At 43.0% G+C, this 20,424-nt stretch overlaps 1 protein-coding gene across 1 annotated transcript in view; it reads left to right on the top strand.

Annotated features, from left to right (window-relative positions):
* The first annotated feature begins 1,693 nt into the window (after positions 1 to 1,693).
* LOC139366405 (four and a half LIM domains protein 3-like) overlaps positions 1,694 to 20,424 on the top strand; it is a 47,006-nt gene continuing 28,275 nt past the window's right edge. Inside the window, exon 1 of the mRNA XM_071103859.1 lies at positions 1,694 to 1,911. Within this exon, the coding sequence (XP_070959960.1) occupies positions 1,833 to 1,911 (79 nt within the window). The 5' untranslated portion in view covers positions 1,694 to 1,832. The remainder of the gene's footprint in view (positions 1,912 to 20,424) is intronic.

The following is a 20,424-nucleotide window of genomic DNA, read 5'->3' on the forward strand; positions in this document are numbered from 1 at the left end:
ATCATTTTAAGAAATGTGACACAATAGTTTTTTCCATAATGTTTTGCAACCCATGATGCAGGTTGTAAAATATAAAATAGGGGTTCTAATATGGTTCACATCACATGCGTGTGTTCTTTATCCCATCAAATACAGTATACTGAATCTAACGGTAACATGCACACTCTTGGTAAGGACCCTGCTTCAATGTCAAGACCATATCCACCCAGTTACTTTTCCAAATGACACTATCTTGTTTTCCATCTATGTACATTGATGATCTCGAGGCAGCACTCAAAACACTTTTTTTTAAAGCTGCTTTTAAGAATAATCCAAGCAGTGCTCAAAACTATTTCCTTGTTCCCTTTTTAAATTATAATTTGAAAACCATAGATTTATTTTATCACATCCATCTTTCTCTTGACCAAGTCCTCAGTGAACTGGCACCGTTGGCACCCAGTTGGCACTCATGCCTAGTTATGTAAAATGTGTTTGGACTGAGTGCAGAACCATGTGAAATGGCGATCTGCTAGAGCTAGCCTTGGCACTTGTCTCCGTGTAGTCTAAATAAAATGTGACGGTCAAAACACACCAGTTCAGACCAGAACAATACCATGGTGCAGGGTGATGCATGTGTCAACATCATGTTCTACAGGCTCAGCACAGCTTGCTGATGAAACACTTGGATTAACCTCTCCTCTATTCCTGGAAGTGTATAAAAAAAGTTTATATAAGTACCTGATCTAGGATCAGGTAACGTCATGTCCTTATAATGTTATTCATTATGATCTAAAAAGACAAACTGATCCTAGATCAGCAATCCTACTCAGAGACACGTTTTGCATACTGGCCCAATTTCTACCCCAAGGACATACAGCTGTTGACATTTATATTGAGAACGCTCCCTCTTGTTGACTCATATAGACAAGATGAGACAAATGAAAAAAAGAGGGGAACAGAAGACAAATCGTATGAAACAGGAAGTGAGATCATTACCCATGTTGGGGCAAAGTGCGCCAGAAAGTACTGATTCTGGTCACACACACACATACACACATATAGGTTTCAGTTTAACACGTGTAAAAGCTATCAATAAATTTACAACGGGAAAAAACGTAATGAAAGAATGACCAAAGGCATTGAAAGCAATAACAATCCCAGAGGGCCTATTATGCACTTGTTGACAACATTGGATGAACTCTACGCAATGGCAATTCAAGCCATTCAAGCTAGGCCTACTTGTTGTCTGTTATCCCCACCTACCTGTTATGTGTCTAGCAAAAAAATGATATCAGCTGTAGCCTAGATTGCAATCAAATCACAATTTCCATTAAGATATTTTTGGGAGGACTTGCATCTGTGTAAGGTGTGAATATACTTTGTTAGGACTAATTGAGTGACTGTCAGTGACTGACATAACAATAGAAAAACTACTGAGGCACAACCCAATTTAGAAATTGCACCTTGTGTATTCTACTATTAGAAATTGCACCTTGTGTATTCTACTATTCTTACTCTCAACAGTCAATTGAGACCCCGACTTTTGGAGGGGAATTCATCGCGGGCCTACAAAAGGGGGGCTGCCAGTTCCCCATCCCTGGCCTACATGACCAAAGCACAGCACAGTCCGAAGGTTCGAAGTCAGAGGGAGGAGATTTTTCTCCAATATCGGGGCGGGGTCTTGTGACTCACCATCAACTTCCTCATAGACAGTAGAGCCGGTGAACTGTGTTACACTTCAACATTGTACAGTTAGAGGTCTGAGTAGACTGCAGGGAAAAGGAACGGGAAAAATTGTACAGTATAATAATCTGCCACTGGAGTAGCGACCGGCAGAAATTCACATCGTTTGAATGTCTGGTGACACAGCGCGAGAGGTGGGCTTCGAGTGTCAAGTCGCAAAGGTGCATTCAACAGCAGATATAACGTCGGGTAAGCTCGATTACCTTGAATAGTGAATTGCAAACTTTTCGCCATCATATCTCCACTGTTCTTAGGTAGACCTACGTAAACTCTAGAGTAGGCCTACACACACGTTTCTTATTCTTTGCACATGGATATACTGATGAAAACCATTCTTTCTTTTTAATCATTCTATTGTGCTATTTTTGAGTCGTCCCATTCATTGCGCATTTTAGCCAGATTTCAGTAATGTAGGCATAATATGCATTTATTGAAGGAAATCCGTTTAATTTGAACTTTTCAGTTTTGAACTTTTCATTTGCAATGTGAGGCAGAAAAGAAGTTGAGCAGTGCTCCCGGATTCTGAATGAATGAATGAATGAATGAATGAAGGATAGATACAACAATGTATATAATGCATGTCAGGACAGGAAGAAAGGAATATCCGACAATTTAGAAATAGCCTACTTTGTAACAGTTTTGTCCATATTATACTAATGAGACTAAGTAACCTGAGAACAACTGGAAATTGAGACTAGACTATACTTATAAACTAAAGCTTTCTACTGGACAATGGAACAACGGGAGTTATAAAGTAATTCCATAACGGCATGTACGCTTTTGTTGTCTCACGTCAAGCATAAGAGCCTCAGAATGGGATCTTGTGCCTAATGATATGTCAATTTCCATATGACGTTTCTACTTTCCACATTTCTAAAGCAACAAATGGTCAATAGCTCCCACCTAAACCACTCCAATTATGTCCTTATAAGTATAGTAGGGAAGGTGACCTAGTAGGCTATATCACTTCATTCGTGGATTTCTGCAAGTCTCAGTTGGTTGGAGAGATTTAATATGTCTGCATATTGTTCTGTCTACTAACTCAGTATTTAACCATGTCTTCTATACAAGGGTATAGAAGTGCTGAGATAATTGGAGGTTCTCTAGACTTTGTAGTGTCCCTGAACATGCTCCAGTTGCACTGAGGGAATATGAACATTCTTGCCACTTAGCACCTTCAGTAATTACACACCGTGATAACTGGGACTGAAGACAGACGGAGCCATGAATGGAGAAGAGAGGGAACGATTGCAGGGAAAAGGGGACTATTCTTGTCACAGGGAGTGCTGGCCTGTCCAGTGCCCACAGATGGGCCTGCATCCCAAATGGAGCCCTATTCCCCACAGTGGAGGCTGCTGAGGGGAGGACAGCTCATAATAATGGGTGGAAAGGAGCAAATGGAATGGCATCAAACGCATGGAAACCATGTTTGATCCCATTCAACTGATTCTGTTCCAGCCATTACCACAAGCCCGCCCTCCCCAATTAACGTGCCACCAACCTCTTCTGATTCCCTACAGAAACTGCAACACAGGGCCCCATATGGCTCTGGTCCAATGTAGTGCACTATGTAGGGAATAGGGTGCCATTTGAGACGGAGCCATGGGATACTTACCACCACTATTCCCTCTGTTTTTCCTTGGCTTTCGTGCCTGGGGCATCCTGGCACTGATGGAGGTAGCTAGCTGAGCAGCTATCTCCTCATTGACTCGGTGGTCAGTCCCCAAGGCTGAGCAGTTCTTGGTTAGAACACTTCTGGAATCAGTATGGACTAAGCAGGAAAACCTGGGAATTTTGCAACCCTAGTCATGTTTCTGTCTCATCTGTTGCCGTTTCACACGTGTTACATTGGGCGAGAAAGGGAAGATAAATCATACCCTTAAAATAGCTGTGTTACCAGGCTTACTGTGAGTTCCAGACCGACTAGCTAAGGTGCCAGCGCAGTTGGTTCTCCCTTGCATGCTGCCTGCCTCCTGCTTCACCTGGGACAACTTTAGAGATCCCTGTTGTCCTAAACTTAAAAGACTACAATAGCCACAAGGCTGTTGACAACCAAAGCATCCATTACTGCAGTTGTTTCGCAGTTAACCCATTTCCTGTAGTTTGTTTCATGTAATCATTTTATTTTCAATTTCTACTTCAAGTGGCACACACTTTGTTAATAACATGTATTAAATAATATGAAATAATGTAATTTAAAAATAAGTTGACTCACCCACATAAGTATACCTTGATGCACATGTATCAACATTGAAATATGTTTTTCTTTGTTTGGCTAATGGCTAGGCTAATGTGGATTCTACCTAAAGCGCAGACATGGCAGTGGCAATAGCCTGCAATTCACGTCACCCATGTAGATGGCAAACATTTGTTTAACTCTCAGTGCCCGGCCTCTTTCCCTCCAAACATTGTTCATTTAGCAGCATTGCTGCGTGAGCTAGGCGATGGAGACCAACTACAGCACTGCTCAATTCACTGCCCTTTCGCCGACACAGGCAGTGACTCTTCTTCTGTCGGTGGCATCATTTAGGTTGGCCCCTAGGTATACTTTTTTTGGGCTATGAATCTAGCGCGAACCGGCAGAGTTCCCACATTTGTTGTTGCGTCACCTCGCCTTAGCTGAGGAACGCACCCTTAACCTCTGACAAACTACAGTGTTCTTTGAAGGATCCTCTCTTCTGGGTGTGTTGGTAAAATATAACAGATGCTCAAGCTAATTTATAAATCGGCACCATTCCAATTACTTTTGTGTATATAGTGTATGTGGACACCCCTTCAAATTAGTGGCTATTTCAGCCATACCCGTTGCTGACCGGAGTATAAAATCGAGCACACAGCCATGTAATCTTTTTGGACAAACACTGGCAGTAGAATGGCCTTACTGAAGAGCTCATTGACTTTCAATGTGGTGCTGTCATAGGATGCCTCCTTTCCAACGAGTCAGTTCGTTAAATTTCTGCCCTGCTAGAGCCTCCCCGGTCAACATTAAGTGCTGTTATTGTGACGTGAAAATGTCTAGGAGCAACAATGGCTCAGCTACGAAGTGGTAGGCCACACAAGCTCACAGAATGGGACCGCTGAGTGCTGAAGCGCGTTTGCAGCACTCACTACCAAGTTCCAAACTGCCTCTGGACGCAACGTCAGCACAAGAACTGTTAGTTGGGAGCATCATGAAATGGGTTTCCATCGCCAAGCAGCCACACACAAGCCTAAGATCACCATGTGCAATGCCAAGCGTCTGCTAGAGTGGTGTAAAGCTTGCCGCCATTGGACTTTGTAGCTATGGAAACGTGTCCTCTGGAGTGATGACTCACGCTTCACCATCTGCCAGAAGAACACTACCTGCCCGATTGTATAGTGCCAAATGTAAAGTTTGGTAAAGGAGGAATAATGGTCTGGGGCTGTTTTTCATGGTTCGAGCTTGGTGTTCATAGTTCCAATGAAGGGAATTCTTAACGCTACAGCATACAATGACATGCTAGACAATTCTGTGCTTCCAACTGTGTGGCAACAGTTTGGGGAAGGCCCTTTCCTGGTTCAGCATGACCATGCCTCTGTTCACAAAGCGAGGTCAATACAGAAATGGTTTGAGATCGGTGTTGAAGAACTTGACTGGCCTGCACAGAGCCCTTACCTAAACCCCATCAAACCTTTGGGATGAATTGGAACACCAACTGCGAGCCAGTCCTAATCGCCCAACATCAGTGCCTAACCTCACTAATGCTCTTGTGGCTGAATGGAGGAAAGTCCCTGCAGCAATGTTCCAACATCTAGTGGAAAGCCTTCCCAGAAGAATGGAGGCTATAGTGGCAGCAAAGGGGGCATCAGCTCCATATTAATGCCCATGATTTTGGAAAGAGCTGTTCTACAAGCATGTGTCCACATGCACTACAATACCAAAAGTATGTCTTATAAAAGATCTCATACATTATTTAAAATAAGAAAATAAGCTATTGATTTCATAAACAAGGATTGAAATAAGTGTCTTACCACTGTAAATCTTATGCAAAAACCTTCATTTATTAGATCAAATACAACGCTTGTTTCATAAACATGGATAGAAATAATAGTAATCCTTGTCTTTGCTCTATGCTAAATTACATTTGATTTATAAAATTAGGTTAAATGAGAATTAGATTACTTTCGACATCGATGCTCTTAATTTTTTTGTAGCATCACATTGTCACTTATGAAAGTCCAAGGTCATACCCCCAAGACATGCTAACCTCTCACATTACCAATAACAGGGGAGGTTAGCATGTCTACGGGGTATGATCTTTGACCCTCTCTAGGGTCCTATAAAATCAGTGTTGCGGAGAACGCGGACGGAATCACAGAATCCAGACATTTAAAACGGAATTCAACAATATGAAAACATTTATTGACCATAGGAAATCCACTAAATGCATTAATATGCCAAAGATTATCACAAGACATGAACAAAATGCATCAGTGAATCATATTTTCCTGTAAGCTTTCTGAAGAGGCAACGGCCCAGGAATTCCCCTGTCTGAATTTGCGCATTTGTCTACCACTTTGTGTAGCCGTTAGCGATGATGCTAATTTAAGACAACCTCTTCTGGTAGATGGAAAGGTTCCCAAAAACCTTCTCAATTAAATGTTAACTACAAAGTAGCCTGGCAGAATGTTAACATGATTGTTTGTATCAATCCAGTGGCCATTTGTTTTGTAAAATCTGCAATCACATGATCATTACAGAAACATTGCTAACCACATGGTCTCAGGATGGTGCACAGTTCAATTTAAAGGGTAACTACACGCAAAAAACTAAATTGTCTTAGATTTTTCCAGATCCCAAGTGGTCTCCTGATATGGTTTAAGCATTGTTGTGGACTTAGAACATCCAATTTTGTTTTCTATTACAAAGGTGTGATTTTGAGAGCAAAAAGCAGAGAAAAACAGAAACCTGGAAAAGAAACGTATATACTTTTTGGGGGGACGACTAACTGAATCAGGCATAAGATTTGACAGATTTTTTTTTATAGGGCCCTACCTATGTAACTCAAATGATACACTACATTATTTACCATTTCATTTCTCTTGGGCACAAAATAATCTGAAAAAGAAACTGCAAATGCATCCAACAAGTTTGGAGCCACAAACTTGATGCAGTCATGGCGTGCCAGGAATATGGAACCAAATACTAAACTTTTGACTACTTTATTTATAGGAATCTTTAGTAGTGATGGGAAGTTCGGCTCTTTTTACTGACTCAATCTTTTCGACTCCTTCAGTCAAAAGAACAAATCTTTCAACTCATTTTGTTCATTAGAGTCCGTAATGCCCAGAACACGCAGGACCCCTTACCAGTGAACAATGAACTGGTTCTGCAAGCCTCTCGTTCACATGTCAGTCATCATAAGGGGAGCTGTCATTTGTCACTGAGACTTGGACATTGTTTTAAAGCACAATTTAATTTGTTTGCGAGGCATTTGAAGTTGTGGCCGTAACCAAACTAGATTGTGAACAACTCTTGGCAGAATGCATTGCTTGACTACCGTGAGTGTGATTGGCACTATATTTTTCGCGAATTGCAGCAACCCACCCAACGATTCATTCTCGAGTTCGAGTTTGTTGAGCAAAGGCTGTGTGTACTGTATGATTTGGTTCTTCAAATCTGTCCATAACATTCAATAATAAATGAATTGCATTAATTCTTACACCATGCGATCAGTTATCAGTTCTATACATGTATATAATTTTTTGTGTGTATTTTACCCACCTTTTCTCCCCTATTTTGTGATATCCAATTCCGATCTTGTCTCATCACTGCAACTCCCCAACGGGCTCGGGAGAGGCAAGGGTCGAGTCATGCGTCCTCCAAAACATGACCCGCCAAACCGCGCTCCTTAACATGCGCCTGCTTAACCACTCAGCCAGCTTCACCAATGTGTCAGAGGAGACACCATTAAACTGACCATAGAAGTCAGTCTACAGGCGCCCGGCCCGCCACAAGGAGTCGCTAGAGCGCGATGAGCCAAGTAAATCCCCTCCCCTAACCCGGACGACGCTGGGCCAATTGTGTGCCGCTCTATGGTACTCCTGTTCACGGCTGGTTGTTTCACAGCCTGGGATTGAACCCGGGTCTGCCGTGCCACTCGGGAGGCCCACATGTTTTCTTCTTTATGCTGCCAGCAGCATGAAATGTTTCCCTGCCCGCATATATGACAGACGGAGCACAGCTCCTGAGCCACTGAGCTGAAGGAGTGCGTATTAAGTCATTCAAATAATGAACTGTTTGCGAACTTCACATCACTAATCAATGTCGGTGTCAATCATTTGATAAAAAAAAAACTTGCTAAACAAAATCTTTCTGAGCTATTTTTTTTTTGTGTAAACAGTTTCCCATTTTTTGTTGTTGCATACAATATTATTTGAATAATTTATTTTCTACAGTCATTATTAAACATCTTCGTCAAGGGTGTCAATCATTTCTGACCCTACATGGACAGTGGTAGTTCTGCTCAAAGCCATGTACTATCGTCAACTTTTTTAAACAAATAGCTCTTCCTCTCAATTGTACACCACAACTCAACTTCCTCCTATGAAGAACTGTGTATCTGTAGTGTCCTGCTGTGCCAACCAGGCCAATCTGATGGTTTTACAGTTACTTTTTTTCACAAGAGGGCAATAAAATCCAAAAGTAAACATCCTTTATGTAGCGTCTGGCATGCCTGCCTTTACCCAGCTTATGGAGTATATAATGTATTTGTTTGCCTCTCTCTCTTTCCTCTTTTCTCTCTATGGTGTTTTAAGCAATCACATTCTGTTCCCTGGGCGCCGAAGACGTGGATGTCAATTAAGGCAGCCCCCCCGTACCTCTCTGATTCAGAGGGGTTTGGGTTAAATGCGGAAGAGCCATTTCAGTTGAACACATTCAGTTGGACAACTGACTAGGTATCCCCCCTTTCTCTTTATTTGGAGGTCTCTGTGTTTTGCTGAAGGTTAGCAGTTCTCTGTTTTGGAGTGGTGCCATGTTTAAACTTCAGTGGGACCATAATGACTTGTAATCAAATGTATCAGTCACATACACATTCTTTGCAGATGTTATTGCGGGTGAGGTGAATTGCTGGTGGGTGGGTTTGGGGGCTGACAGTTTCTAGCCCGTAGTACAACGATGACGGACAATCCACAGTCAATTGCTTGCAGGTTGTTAGACTGGAATGTTGAATTGTAGTTTTGACACTGCACCCCTTTCGTTCCCTCTTTCTCCAACTCTGTTGTCGAGGAAGCTACTGGAACCTTCTTTTTGCGGTCTGCTTGCTGTCTATTTGCTGACTCTCAAACACTCTTAAGGGGAATCAGTATTGCAGTATGTGACATAGTGGTAAAGATGGCCAGTTACTTTAAGACCGACGTAAAAGCTACCCAGGCAATCTGAACACTAGTTCAGAAAATAGAACATTTATAAAGGTATTGAGCACACAAGTGAACCTGTCAAGCATTACCTCCAAAGCAGGCTTTTCTCTCTGTATCCTATATCCTCAAACCCCAACAGCCATTTCCCCCTTCTTCCTGCCTTCCTCTGGTAGTCAGACTAGCCACTAACCAGGCACCCTTCAATTGAAATGGGGGTGTGTGGCACGCAGCTTGAGTGTGTCTGGCCTGTCTGTGGGGGGGGGGGGGGGGAAGTGACCTCATGTTTTCTGCGTGAGTGGGGGTGGGTGTCCAGGTGCAGCAGTGTTATTGTGAGGGGGCACAGCTTCCTCCAGTGGCTATTTTGTTGGAAAATGGCCGAAATACAATTCTGAGAGTTTGACCCCCTCCGGGAGGCATTGTAGTTTTTATTTATTTAATTGTTTTTTTAATTTCACCTTTATTTAACCAGGTAGGCCAGTTGAGAACAAGTTCTCATTTACAACTGCGACCTGCCCAAGATGATGCAATGCGACAAAAATAGTGCGACAAAAATAACACAGTTACACATGGAATAAACAAAAGTACAATCAATAACACAATAGAAAAATGTGTATACAGTGTGTGCAAATGAAGTAAGGAGGTAAGGCAATAAATATGCCATAGTGGTGAAGTAATTACAATTTAGCAATTAACACTCGAGTGATAGATGTGAAGATGAGAATGTGCAGTAGAAATACTGGTGTGCAAAAGAGCAGAAAACAAGAACAAATATGGGATGAGGTAAGTAGGTAGTTGGTTGGATGGGCTATTTACAGATGGGCTGTATACAGCTGCAGTGATCGGTAAGCTGCTCTGACAGCCGATACTTGAAGTTAGTGAGGGAGATATAAGTCTCCAACTTCAGTGAATTGATTGATTGATTTTTTTGCTATTTGTTCCAGTCATTGGCAGCAGAGAACTGGAAAGAAAGGCGGCCAAAGAGGTGTTGGCTTTGGGGATGACCAGTGAAATATACCTGCTGGAGCGTGTGCTATTGGTGGGTGTTGCTATGGTGACCAGTGAGCTAAGGCGGAGCTTTACCTAGCAAAGACTTTATAGATGACCTGGAGTATGTAGCGAGGACCAGCCAACGAGAGCATACAGGTCGCAGTGGTGGGTGATATATGGGATTTGGTGACAAAATGTATGGCACTGTGATAGACTGCATCCAATTTGCTGAGTAGAGTGTCGGAGGCTATTTTGAAAATGATATCGCCAAAGTCGAGGATCGGTATGATAGTCAGTTTTACGAGGGTATATTTGGCAGTATGAGTAAAGGATGTATAAAGGTTATTTAGGCCACATGTTGTTCACTTCTCCCCTCACCCCTTTCACTCTTTCTATCATAGATGTTTCTTTGGTCCCTCCTATGACATCTAATAATCCTTACTGTCTACCCGATCTTGCCAATGCATGTTGTGTAAGAGTTTGGCTATTCCAATAACATTTTGTGAGAAAGCCCTGTCCACTCTCCTAGCTGCGTTCGAAACCGCATGATGTCAGCGACAGCCCCATAGCTCTTGTGATGAAGCAGATGTTTTAGGTGCGTGATTCCTGTCGAGTCACCCCCCCCCCCCCCCCAGTCATGTATCCGGCTTTGTGAGTCAGCCATGACTGGTTCCTTGGCTGCGCCCAGACCTACAGCAGGAGGATGTTGTCTACTGCAAGACTATGAGAAGTACAGCTATTGAGTAGTTGAAAGGCATGTAATCATATTTAGGCCCCTCTGCACAAAACAATCATGTGACAGTACAATTTTAAATTTTACATTTTTTATCCTGTATTTTAAGCCTCATCCAAAAATAAGAATTGGACAAATGAAAGTAATTGGCTGAGGATGATTCTGGATCATCTGACATAAAGAGGACAGTTTTGATAAATAAAAAAAAGTTCAGATCCAGGCACATCACATGATTGCGCAAAACACATGGCCCTAGTCATGACTCTGTCTCGTTAGCATCAACACCTCCCTCGTGATTAGTGTTATCCTGTTAGAAAAGGTTCACTGTTTTAATGGCACATCTATAGTGAGTTAACCTGCCGTCTAAGTTGAACTGTTGTGAAACAATAGTGAGGACAGTGTTCAGTCTGGTTTAGGCAGGCTGATGGTTGATTTCAGCATTTGGCATGCATTTCTATCCCCCTCGCCTAGACTTGCAACACTGTTAGAGAATGTGCCCTAGAACCCTGGCAGCCACACCACCGTGCCTTGTCAGTTGTAAACATCACTCTTATTCCCCATTTTCCCATAAATGGAGGCCATGTATAAATATTTATTTTTTTCAAGCAAACATGCCTCCAGAACCAACACGCAAGTCCCATCAAGCCGTGTAAAAAGTGCACAAGGCACACATTGCGAGTTTGAAGACAAATTGCAGCGGTTTTGAGATGACGAGTAATGTGATGTGTATTATGAATTTCATATATATGTTGGGATGTGGCTAATGATTAAATCATAGGTTAGGCCTATATGGTTAACAGAGGCACTTGGGGGGGGGGGGGGGGGAGAAATGTAGGCCAATAATTTATACAGCGTGGTAGGGTGTGTAATTTCGCCTTGCAACAAACCTGGGAAAGACGGTGTGAAGAGGCCTCTGCTGCTGTTCACTATGCAACCCTATGTCCTCCATTGAATTGGGAGTGTATATGTTTATACAGATATATTCACCCTACAGTAACCTAAACTTCCCTTCTGTAGCTGTCCCCTGTAATTACTTTGGCAACTCCCAAAGCATTTATCTTCGAGGACCGTGACCTACCAGAAAACTACTGTCCGACAACAATAAAAGGAATAACAATGAGGAAGAAGGATTACGTTTTATCGAGGAATCCATTTGTCAATCAACCACACAAACCCAAACCTTTTTCTGTTTGATTTCTTCCGATGATGATAATAATACATGGGTTTTATATAGCCTCTTTCAAGACCAAGACGCTTCTACTCTGTGAACTTAAGGGCGGGCCCAAAAAACACATACACAGACTGTCCTGAAGGATCACCCTCTCATGATAAGCATGTAGTATCTCTTGTCATCTTTCAGTAATCCTATTCTCGCCTAGATTTACACCTCCCGTAATGTATGTCATACAAGTCATTGTTCATCTGGAGTGTCATGGATTTAGTCTTTTCCTTTTTTGGGGGGTTGCTCTCACACACCAAGCATATGGCCTAATTGGCCTTCACTTTGAGGCATTGTGGCTTGCTATGATCCCCACCAAAGAGTGATGCTCAACAGCCCTGGAACAAGGCCCGGCGCTAATGCTAACGATACAACCAGAGAGCATTAGAGGGCCTGACATCTTTCCACGACAGCATTCTCACAAGGCTTTCGCACAACAGTGATGTCCTGGCGTAGCAATTTGTCTGCAATCCTTGTTTGTTCCAACATGCCATCAGCACCATCGACACCACCGCAGTGGCTTTGTCTTTACATGGTTCGGCTACCCACCTCGCCCCAGCACGCACACGCTGAGCTAAGTGCCGAGGCCGGTGTATTAGGCTTGATTGCTTCCCAACACTTAATGAGCCTCCCACCACATCTGCAAGAAATGAAACCAAATGACTGACATCATCACAGATGTGGCGTAATCGGAGGAGAGTCTGTGTGTGTGTGTGCGCATTTCCTTGATTTGTGTGTGTTTGGATGTATGTGGACCCATTTTTTGTGCAGATATTGAACCCTGTACCATAAGTTGTTACTCACAGCTTTTCTGGAGGAGCTGTGGTGAAGTGTGTACGTGCGTAAACTCCTCAACCCAAGTTATGGATTGGCTCACCCTGGACGCCGCCCAGTCTTGCATGAAAGTGTTAAAAGCTGTTACTTGTACAGATTAGATATGCATTTTTCTCCTCTGTTAAATTCATATGGCTGTTTATTTGGAGCACAGCTGCGAGTGAGTGTGTTCCCCTCTTTAAGTAACACAAGCAAATCCCTGTTCCGCATGATGAAACTGGTGGGCCATCAAGAATGTAACTCCTTATCGGGTATCTTCAGTAGCCGTCTCTCTCTCTCTCCATCTCCGTGGTTGAATAGACAGTGGAGTTCTCTACTCCAAGGAGGCAGGCTGAGACAGGCCAGACCGACCTGCCACATTCACACATTCCGATAAAGGTGTGAGCGCATGTCACTCCGTGGACCTTAAATCGAAGTGTATATGACAAGTTGCCTAAGTCCAACATAAACCTACGGGAGTGTTTACTTGGCAGCAGCATGGGTACAGGTTGGCACTAATGTGCAAGAGTCAAAGGCAGAGTAAAAGGGGGGGGGGGGGGGGGCTGTTCCCATCACAATGCCTTGTACTTGCAGGAGCCATAAATGGGAGAACGTGTCCTTGGCTTGGCTATAAAAGAACACCAGCTCTTGGTTGATGAGGAGAAGAAGACTGAGGTGATTTACGACAGGATGGGCAATGGAGAGCCACTGCCAGGGATCTTGAATGAAGGGATGCAGAGTGGAGATGGCGAGAGGAGTGGCCCAAGAGGAACACCATTAATGCTCGTAGGCCACTGACGGGTGTACCTGTCACAGCATGGCTTCATCTGAGATTACTGCAAGTCCCTTCTGTTTGGTTGCAGTGCAAACTAATGTTATTGACTCTCGCTTGTAAGTGTTTGTGTTGGGCAACTAGGCCGGAGAAATTCCACTCCCTTTTTTTTTCTGCGGATTTCTGCAGTCTTGCATCTCTATCTGCAGCGCCGCTGCTCATGGCAACGTTATTTAGCGGCGACTACCTTTTTAATTCAACAGAGAGTGGAAGAGAACTGAATTTGATTTGACACACTTGATTAAACTGTTTACCTTTTACTTTGAAGGTCTTTTGTCATGCGGTCGGATCTATGAGACCATTGGACTAATGTTCTCCAAAGAGCGTAATCTGTTTGTTCGATAGGGCATGCAGAACCAAAGGGCGGATTAAGCCCAGGATGTTTGTGGTAATTGAATATATACACTATTCAAAAAATAATCTAGTTTCAACTAATAATAATTAGTATTTTTAACAGCCTTTTTTAGTTTTCTGTTAAAGTGTTACCTGAATTGAACTGTTTTTAGTTGGCCCAAACTTGGCACCAATTTGAGAAGTCTGTCAATTCTGTCAACATAAAATGTGTTTGCTCAATTTTTCTCATGTTTGTTCAACTATTATTTTGGCATGTTAACAAAAAAAAGGCTGTGGAACCAATAATAATTATACTTAACAAAAATATGAATGCAACATGCAACAATTTCAAAGATTTTCCTGTGATTCAGTCAATTGAAATACATTTCTAAGGCTGTAATCTATGGATTTCACATGACTGGACAGGGATGAAGCCATGGGAGCCAGGTTGACCCACTGGGGAGCAAGGCCCAGCCAATTAGAATTGAGTTTTCCCCACAAAGGGCTTTTACTACAGACATAAATATTGCACCACCCCCGCAGGTGAAGGTCCTGGGCTGGCGTGGTTACACATGGTCTGCGGTTGTGAAGCCGGTTGGACATACTGCAAAATTCTCTAAAACAACATTGGAGGCGGCTTATGGTAGAGAAGGGAACATTCAATTCTCTGGCAACAGCTCTGGATTACATTCCTGCAGTCAGCATGCCAATTGCACACTCCCTCAACTTGAGATATCTGTGCCATGTTGTGTGACACAACTGCGCATTTTAGTGGCCTTTTATTGTCCTCGGCGCAAGGTGCACCTGTGTAATGGTCATGCTGTTTAATCAGCTTCTTGATATGCCACACCTGTCAGGTGGATGGATTATCTTGACAAAGGATAAAATGCTCCCTTACAGGGATGTAAATAAATTGAGAGAAATAAGCTTTTTGTGCGTATGGAGCATTTGTGGGACATTTTTATTTCAACTCATAAAACATGGGACCAACACTTTACATGTTTATATTTTTGTTCTGTGTAGTTGAAGCAACTACAATTATTTATTTTTTTCTTCAGTGTAACTCATTCCAGAGCAGAGACCAGAACATCTAACACTTTTACCAGCACAGATGGGACCCAGACCTTAAGATAGAGGTTCTGTTGATGTTGTGTCTGCTGTTGTGCACATTTCTTTGAGGTTCCCAGGCCTGTTAGACTCCGTAATGTCCAGACTTTCTGGTTCTCTGATCAAGACTTTTATAAGTGTCTTGCTACTGTCAATCAAGACAACTTTTTTTGTGTCTTCATTCAAGAGGGAGAGATGTCTTCACTTGAAGGGGACTGTGACATCCATAGAAACAAAATCTATTGGAGTCTGTCCATGATGACATCACTCCCATGCCCCTGACCGTCAAACACCAAGCTGACCCTTACTGCAGATGGAACCCTATCCCTACACATGACCACTGACTTTGACCGTGACCCTGACCTGAAAGGTTTAGAGGACCTTTGGTCAGAGTGAAATCTATAGTTTCCCAGCTGCATTACTATTTAGGGCTTTTACACCCAGAGAGGCAGTACTCTTGAATCTGTTTCAATACTATGCTTAGGTTGTGAAAAATACTAATGTTGTTATAATTCTGCATTGGTGTGGGCTGGAATATAATCGCTGCTTTGCACTGTTCAGCTCTCCTCAAAAGGTGTAGAGCCGGGGTGCTGGGTAACCATCCATGCACGTTGCCATCTCCATTCAGACTTACTTAATGGGGGTTGCCAGATTACCTCTCTATTCTCTACTGAGACTGTCCAGCTGTACATTCTCAACGCATCCACCCATTCCTCTCGAGCAAAGTCTGGCAAACATTATTAGTTGTTTGTTCTCTTCTTTTTGCCATACGTTAGCAATTCAGTTTTATTTTAAGGGGAGTAGGAGACCTAGGCATCCAGCATCAAACAGAACCACATCCAATGCAAGTGTAAAATAAATTAAATCAATGAGTAGAACGGGGGATTGCCAGACTGCTTGGAAAGTAGTACAGCATAGGGCCAATGACACCAACACCATGACTTCGCCCCGAAAATATTTCACCCCCCTCGGCTGCCCTCACTCATCCCCTCGCCGGCTGAAAAAAGAATTAAGAAAACAGTGGCACCCCATTGGTCAAAAACTGGTTGAATCAACGTTGTTTCCACATTTCAACCCCCCAAAAAATCTAAGTGATGACGTTGAATCAACATGGAAAAGAGTTGGATTTGCAAAAAGTCATCACTTTTTCCCCCAACCATTTAAAAAAAGAATAATAATAATCCAAATCCAATGACATTTTGTTGAATTCACAAAAGTTGACAACTCAACCAAATGTAAATCAAAGCTAGACGTTCAACTGACGTCTGTGCCCAGTGGGACTATGATGTTAAAGAGGGCTTTCGGTCTTAAGTCTGCATATAGATCAGGATCATTGGTCAGACCACGTCATACTTGTTCTCTGTTGGACACCGAGATCATTTATGTATGGTGTATATGTGTGCTCCTACACATTCCTGTGTGTGTGTGTGTGTGTGCCAGCTTTTTAACCTTTACAGTGTTGCCAGATTGAATGGTGTTTACTGTAGAGTGCCGTGGGATGCCTTTTGTCACCATCTGTGGTTGACTGTGACGCTGTGCAAGCTAGCAGCCCACTAATCAGGGGTTGTGCAGTAAATTTAGTTAATTTACACCTTGTGTGACAAACATGTACTTTTAGTTGATCGATGGAGACGTTCTCAGAGCAGTGACTAAACCTGGCGCCTTTGACTAGGGAGTGTCAGTCTGTCTGCCAGGTTTCTGTCTTTTTCTGTCTCACTGCTAAAGTAATTTTCCTGTTCCTACTAGTATTGCATGGCATACCCGAAATTTCAGTACTTTTTCAATGCTAGAACACGAAAAACGGTTTGGTACTTCTGTGAAATGTGTCTCACGTCGTCTACTGATTGAGAGAGAATCATGTCTGTCTTACAGCGCAGCCGATGTCCCCTTTATGGTGCGAACGCACCATGCCTGCTCCACTTACTCATTGCTAGCTCTAGCCTGTACTGAGGAACCACTGCACTCACTGGGAGTCTGGGCTGCATCACCACTTATGCTGCACAGAGGTTAACACACTTAAATAATGCAACACGGCATTTAGAAATGTTAAACTGTTAATTTACTGTTCGCAAAACAATGTCCATTACAGACTAGAACACTTTATAATGCAAGATTCCGGTAGCTTCCAGCTTTGTAGGCCAACTTTTTCTTACTAGCTCACAGCTGAAGCTAACATCAATACACTACCCTAGTACCTTGAAAAAAATTAAAATAATAACATATTGTTGAAATCCAAAGCTGATTTGAATAAAGTTTTTGATGACATTCACTTCGTCTCCCTTGCCTCACATCTCTCCCAGTCAAGATCATCTTTGCTCGAGCCTTGAACTGACTGTGGTGTGTGTGAATAAGTGCTAACATTTATAAAAAGATATTGCTTCTTCTATGCAAATGTTGTTGACCAGTATAATAACATAAGTCCCAAATGGAAAGGAAACTGTTTCAACTGTAGCCCCATGAAATCAATCAAACAAAGCTCAATAACACAATGAATGCACACACTTCTATTGAATATGCATTCACCTGTATTGTGACTAGGCCTAGGTTACATCCTGATTTACCCAGTTTCAGTAGATTTACCATACAAATAAATCAATACCATTGTTACGTAGTTGGATTGGTAAAATAAAAAAATCGAATGGATTGTATAATTGATTCATTAATGCATACATTCAAATGTAATGACATTAAACTAAAAAAAGATCTGTCTGGATCAAGCGCAATTCTGTGACTTTGGGTAATACGTCTTTGTTTTTTTTGTTTTGGTATCAAGTATTGTCATGGTATCGAGTATCGTGATACTAAACCTGGTATCGAAGTAAATATTCTGGTCTCATGTCAACACTACTTCCTACTCTGTTAAGCTGTTCTTATGTCCTAGTCTTGAGGTTTCCCCTATACTGTTTCCTATAGCCTACCGTCTCTTAAAGAAGAGACATGTATAGGACCAGAGTAAAAGAGGGAGTTGAGAGAGTGGGGAGATTGTGGTTGATAGAGAGAGGGAGAGATAAGAGATGTCTGATTGGGACTCAACATAATTCAACTCCACTACCTGTGTTTACCGAAACACCTGTGCTTGCGTACATTGTCTCTTTATTTAACCAAAGCGCTGGGTGGACTTTGCATTTTATCACTTTGCAGTGAATTAGGCGGAGAACACGAATAGTGTTTTGCATGGCTGCATGATAAAGAGATCCCATGTGACACAGCGAGATAAGAGCGTGACTGACTGTGGCTCTCCTCTGGTAAAGTCGAAATCGGATTTCTTAGATTGGGCTCTCCTTCAAGCACTTTTGAACACACCAACAGTCGAGTTCCCTGTCCATTCGCACCAAGGTATATCTGCAATTTTTGATCATAATCATTACGATAAAAATGTGTCTTCTGAGCATCTACTTATAACAACCTGCCGCTCCCCAAATATCTTCTATGACAAGGATGCAATGACCTGCCCTTGACCTGGCTACTGCTAGTTCTGACTCAGTCAGAAGAAGGACGGGACCAGAGTGAATGAGCACTGAGAATGTGCCTGCATTGCAAAGTCCAGCAAATATTGCACAATATAGACCCAGAATATGGAGTTTCATCTCTGGGTCCATGCTCTACCATCTTTCATGCACAACTGAACGTGGCCCAGCTTCTCAGGTTGGAGAAGGGCAGAGGGATGGAGGGGTGAGGGGGAGAGGAGCAGAGGGGAACGGGATGGAGTCCTTGGCATGGCAGCTTGATTTATGGACACCTTTTGAAGTGAGCTCATTCCAGCCGCATGCTCAGCCTGCGTTTTGAATATCAGAGCCGGGGGGGGGGTTGTTATGTGTGTGAGCCAGGGCATTCTCCCTGCGGTACGAAGAGGGAAAAAATTGACCCGCGGGTCGCTGACCCCCACTGGCTGCACTGTTGGCTTCTCCAACAGACACGTGACATTCTCTTCTCTCGGGTCCTATGTGAAGGTCAAAGAAAATGAGAGGAAGGAGGGGGGAGAGAAGAGGTGGTTCTTTTTAGATGGGTCCGCTGGGGATTGTACAATTGGGTCAGGAGAGGCGTGTTTCGGCACAAGCCAGCCGTCTTTCCTCTCTCTTCCCTCATGCCGGACTCTGGAAGGATGTTTAGTAACTGTGTGGTTGCGTAAGTTTGTGTCATTATTCCCTATTGGCCTAATGCAGATTTATTAGTTGTTTTTTTCATGGCCGGTGTATATAAAAGTTGACACTTTTCCCTGTTATGTCAGCTTCAGTGAAATCACTGTTTGAATGAGCACAGCTTTTATTGGTCTCTTATACCAGTGAGGAGAGTAATTTGGCAGGATTATGCCTATTAAACCCTAGTGCTTCTTATCCCAGTCTGGTCCGCTCTCCGTCTGGATTGATTATCCACTCAGTGTGCTTTGATGACTATGACCAGGATCTGCCCACTTTGTTTTTAGAGCTCATTTCCTAAATATATCAAGTTGTTTGATGTTATCGGGTTCATTTATGAGTGGAACAGTCGGAATTGTGAATATGAGCACCTCTGCACATCCCAGTCGTTTCCCATTTGGCAGGTTCCCTCAGCATTTTCTGGACATACGTAATGTTTTTTTTCCCCCCCTCAAATAAACCCATATTTTCAAGGTCGTGGAGCGAGTGAGCGAGAGCGAAAGGGCTGGTTTTTGGTGACCGCAATTTACTCTTGTGAGTTGCAGAGAACATAGCTAGGGTAGATGTCAGCTTTGATACTCATTACAAGTGTACGTAACTAGGAACGTTGTGCAACACTTCTAATAGGACATGTCTCAGATGCCTACACCTGCAAGCCACAAAGCCTCCAGATAGTCCCTATATAGGTTTGAAATAGAGAGAGCGAGCAATGGGGAAAGAGAGCATTGCCACATTGACCAAAAATCTGGCATCTTAACCCAAGGATCAGGTGCCACCATAGCAATCATGAGTGGCCATGTGTGTGAGAGGAATAATTGCTTGCAGTTGTGGTGAGCAGCAATTGCATGTGGCCATCAAAGGGTGCTCAAATTGCTGACTGTGCGGGCTCTGAAACTCTACACCAGCTCCTTGATGCCCTCGCTAACTGTGCTGAGTCGGCAGAGTCAGGCGACCACCTGGGAATGGCCAGTTTACAGGAGCCATTTTGGCTCTGTGGCGCGTGGTCTAGCCTTGGTTTTTAGTCCGTGTGGGTTGGAAATAGCCATGGACCTATAAAAGGCGGCGAGGATGTATGGCATGAAAGGGATGATGTCAAATCAACTTGCTGACGTATTCATGAACATTGTGCTTACTCTATGTTAAATGGGCTGTGTAGCATTTG

Source organism: Oncorhynchus clarkii, chromosome 2 (genome assembly GCF_045791955.1).
Source record: "Oncorhynchus clarkii lewisi isolate Uvic-CL-2024 chromosome 2, UVic_Ocla_1.0, whole genome shotgun sequence".
Taxonomy (NCBI): Eukaryota; Metazoa; Chordata; class Actinopteri; order Salmoniformes; family Salmonidae; genus Oncorhynchus; species Oncorhynchus clarkii.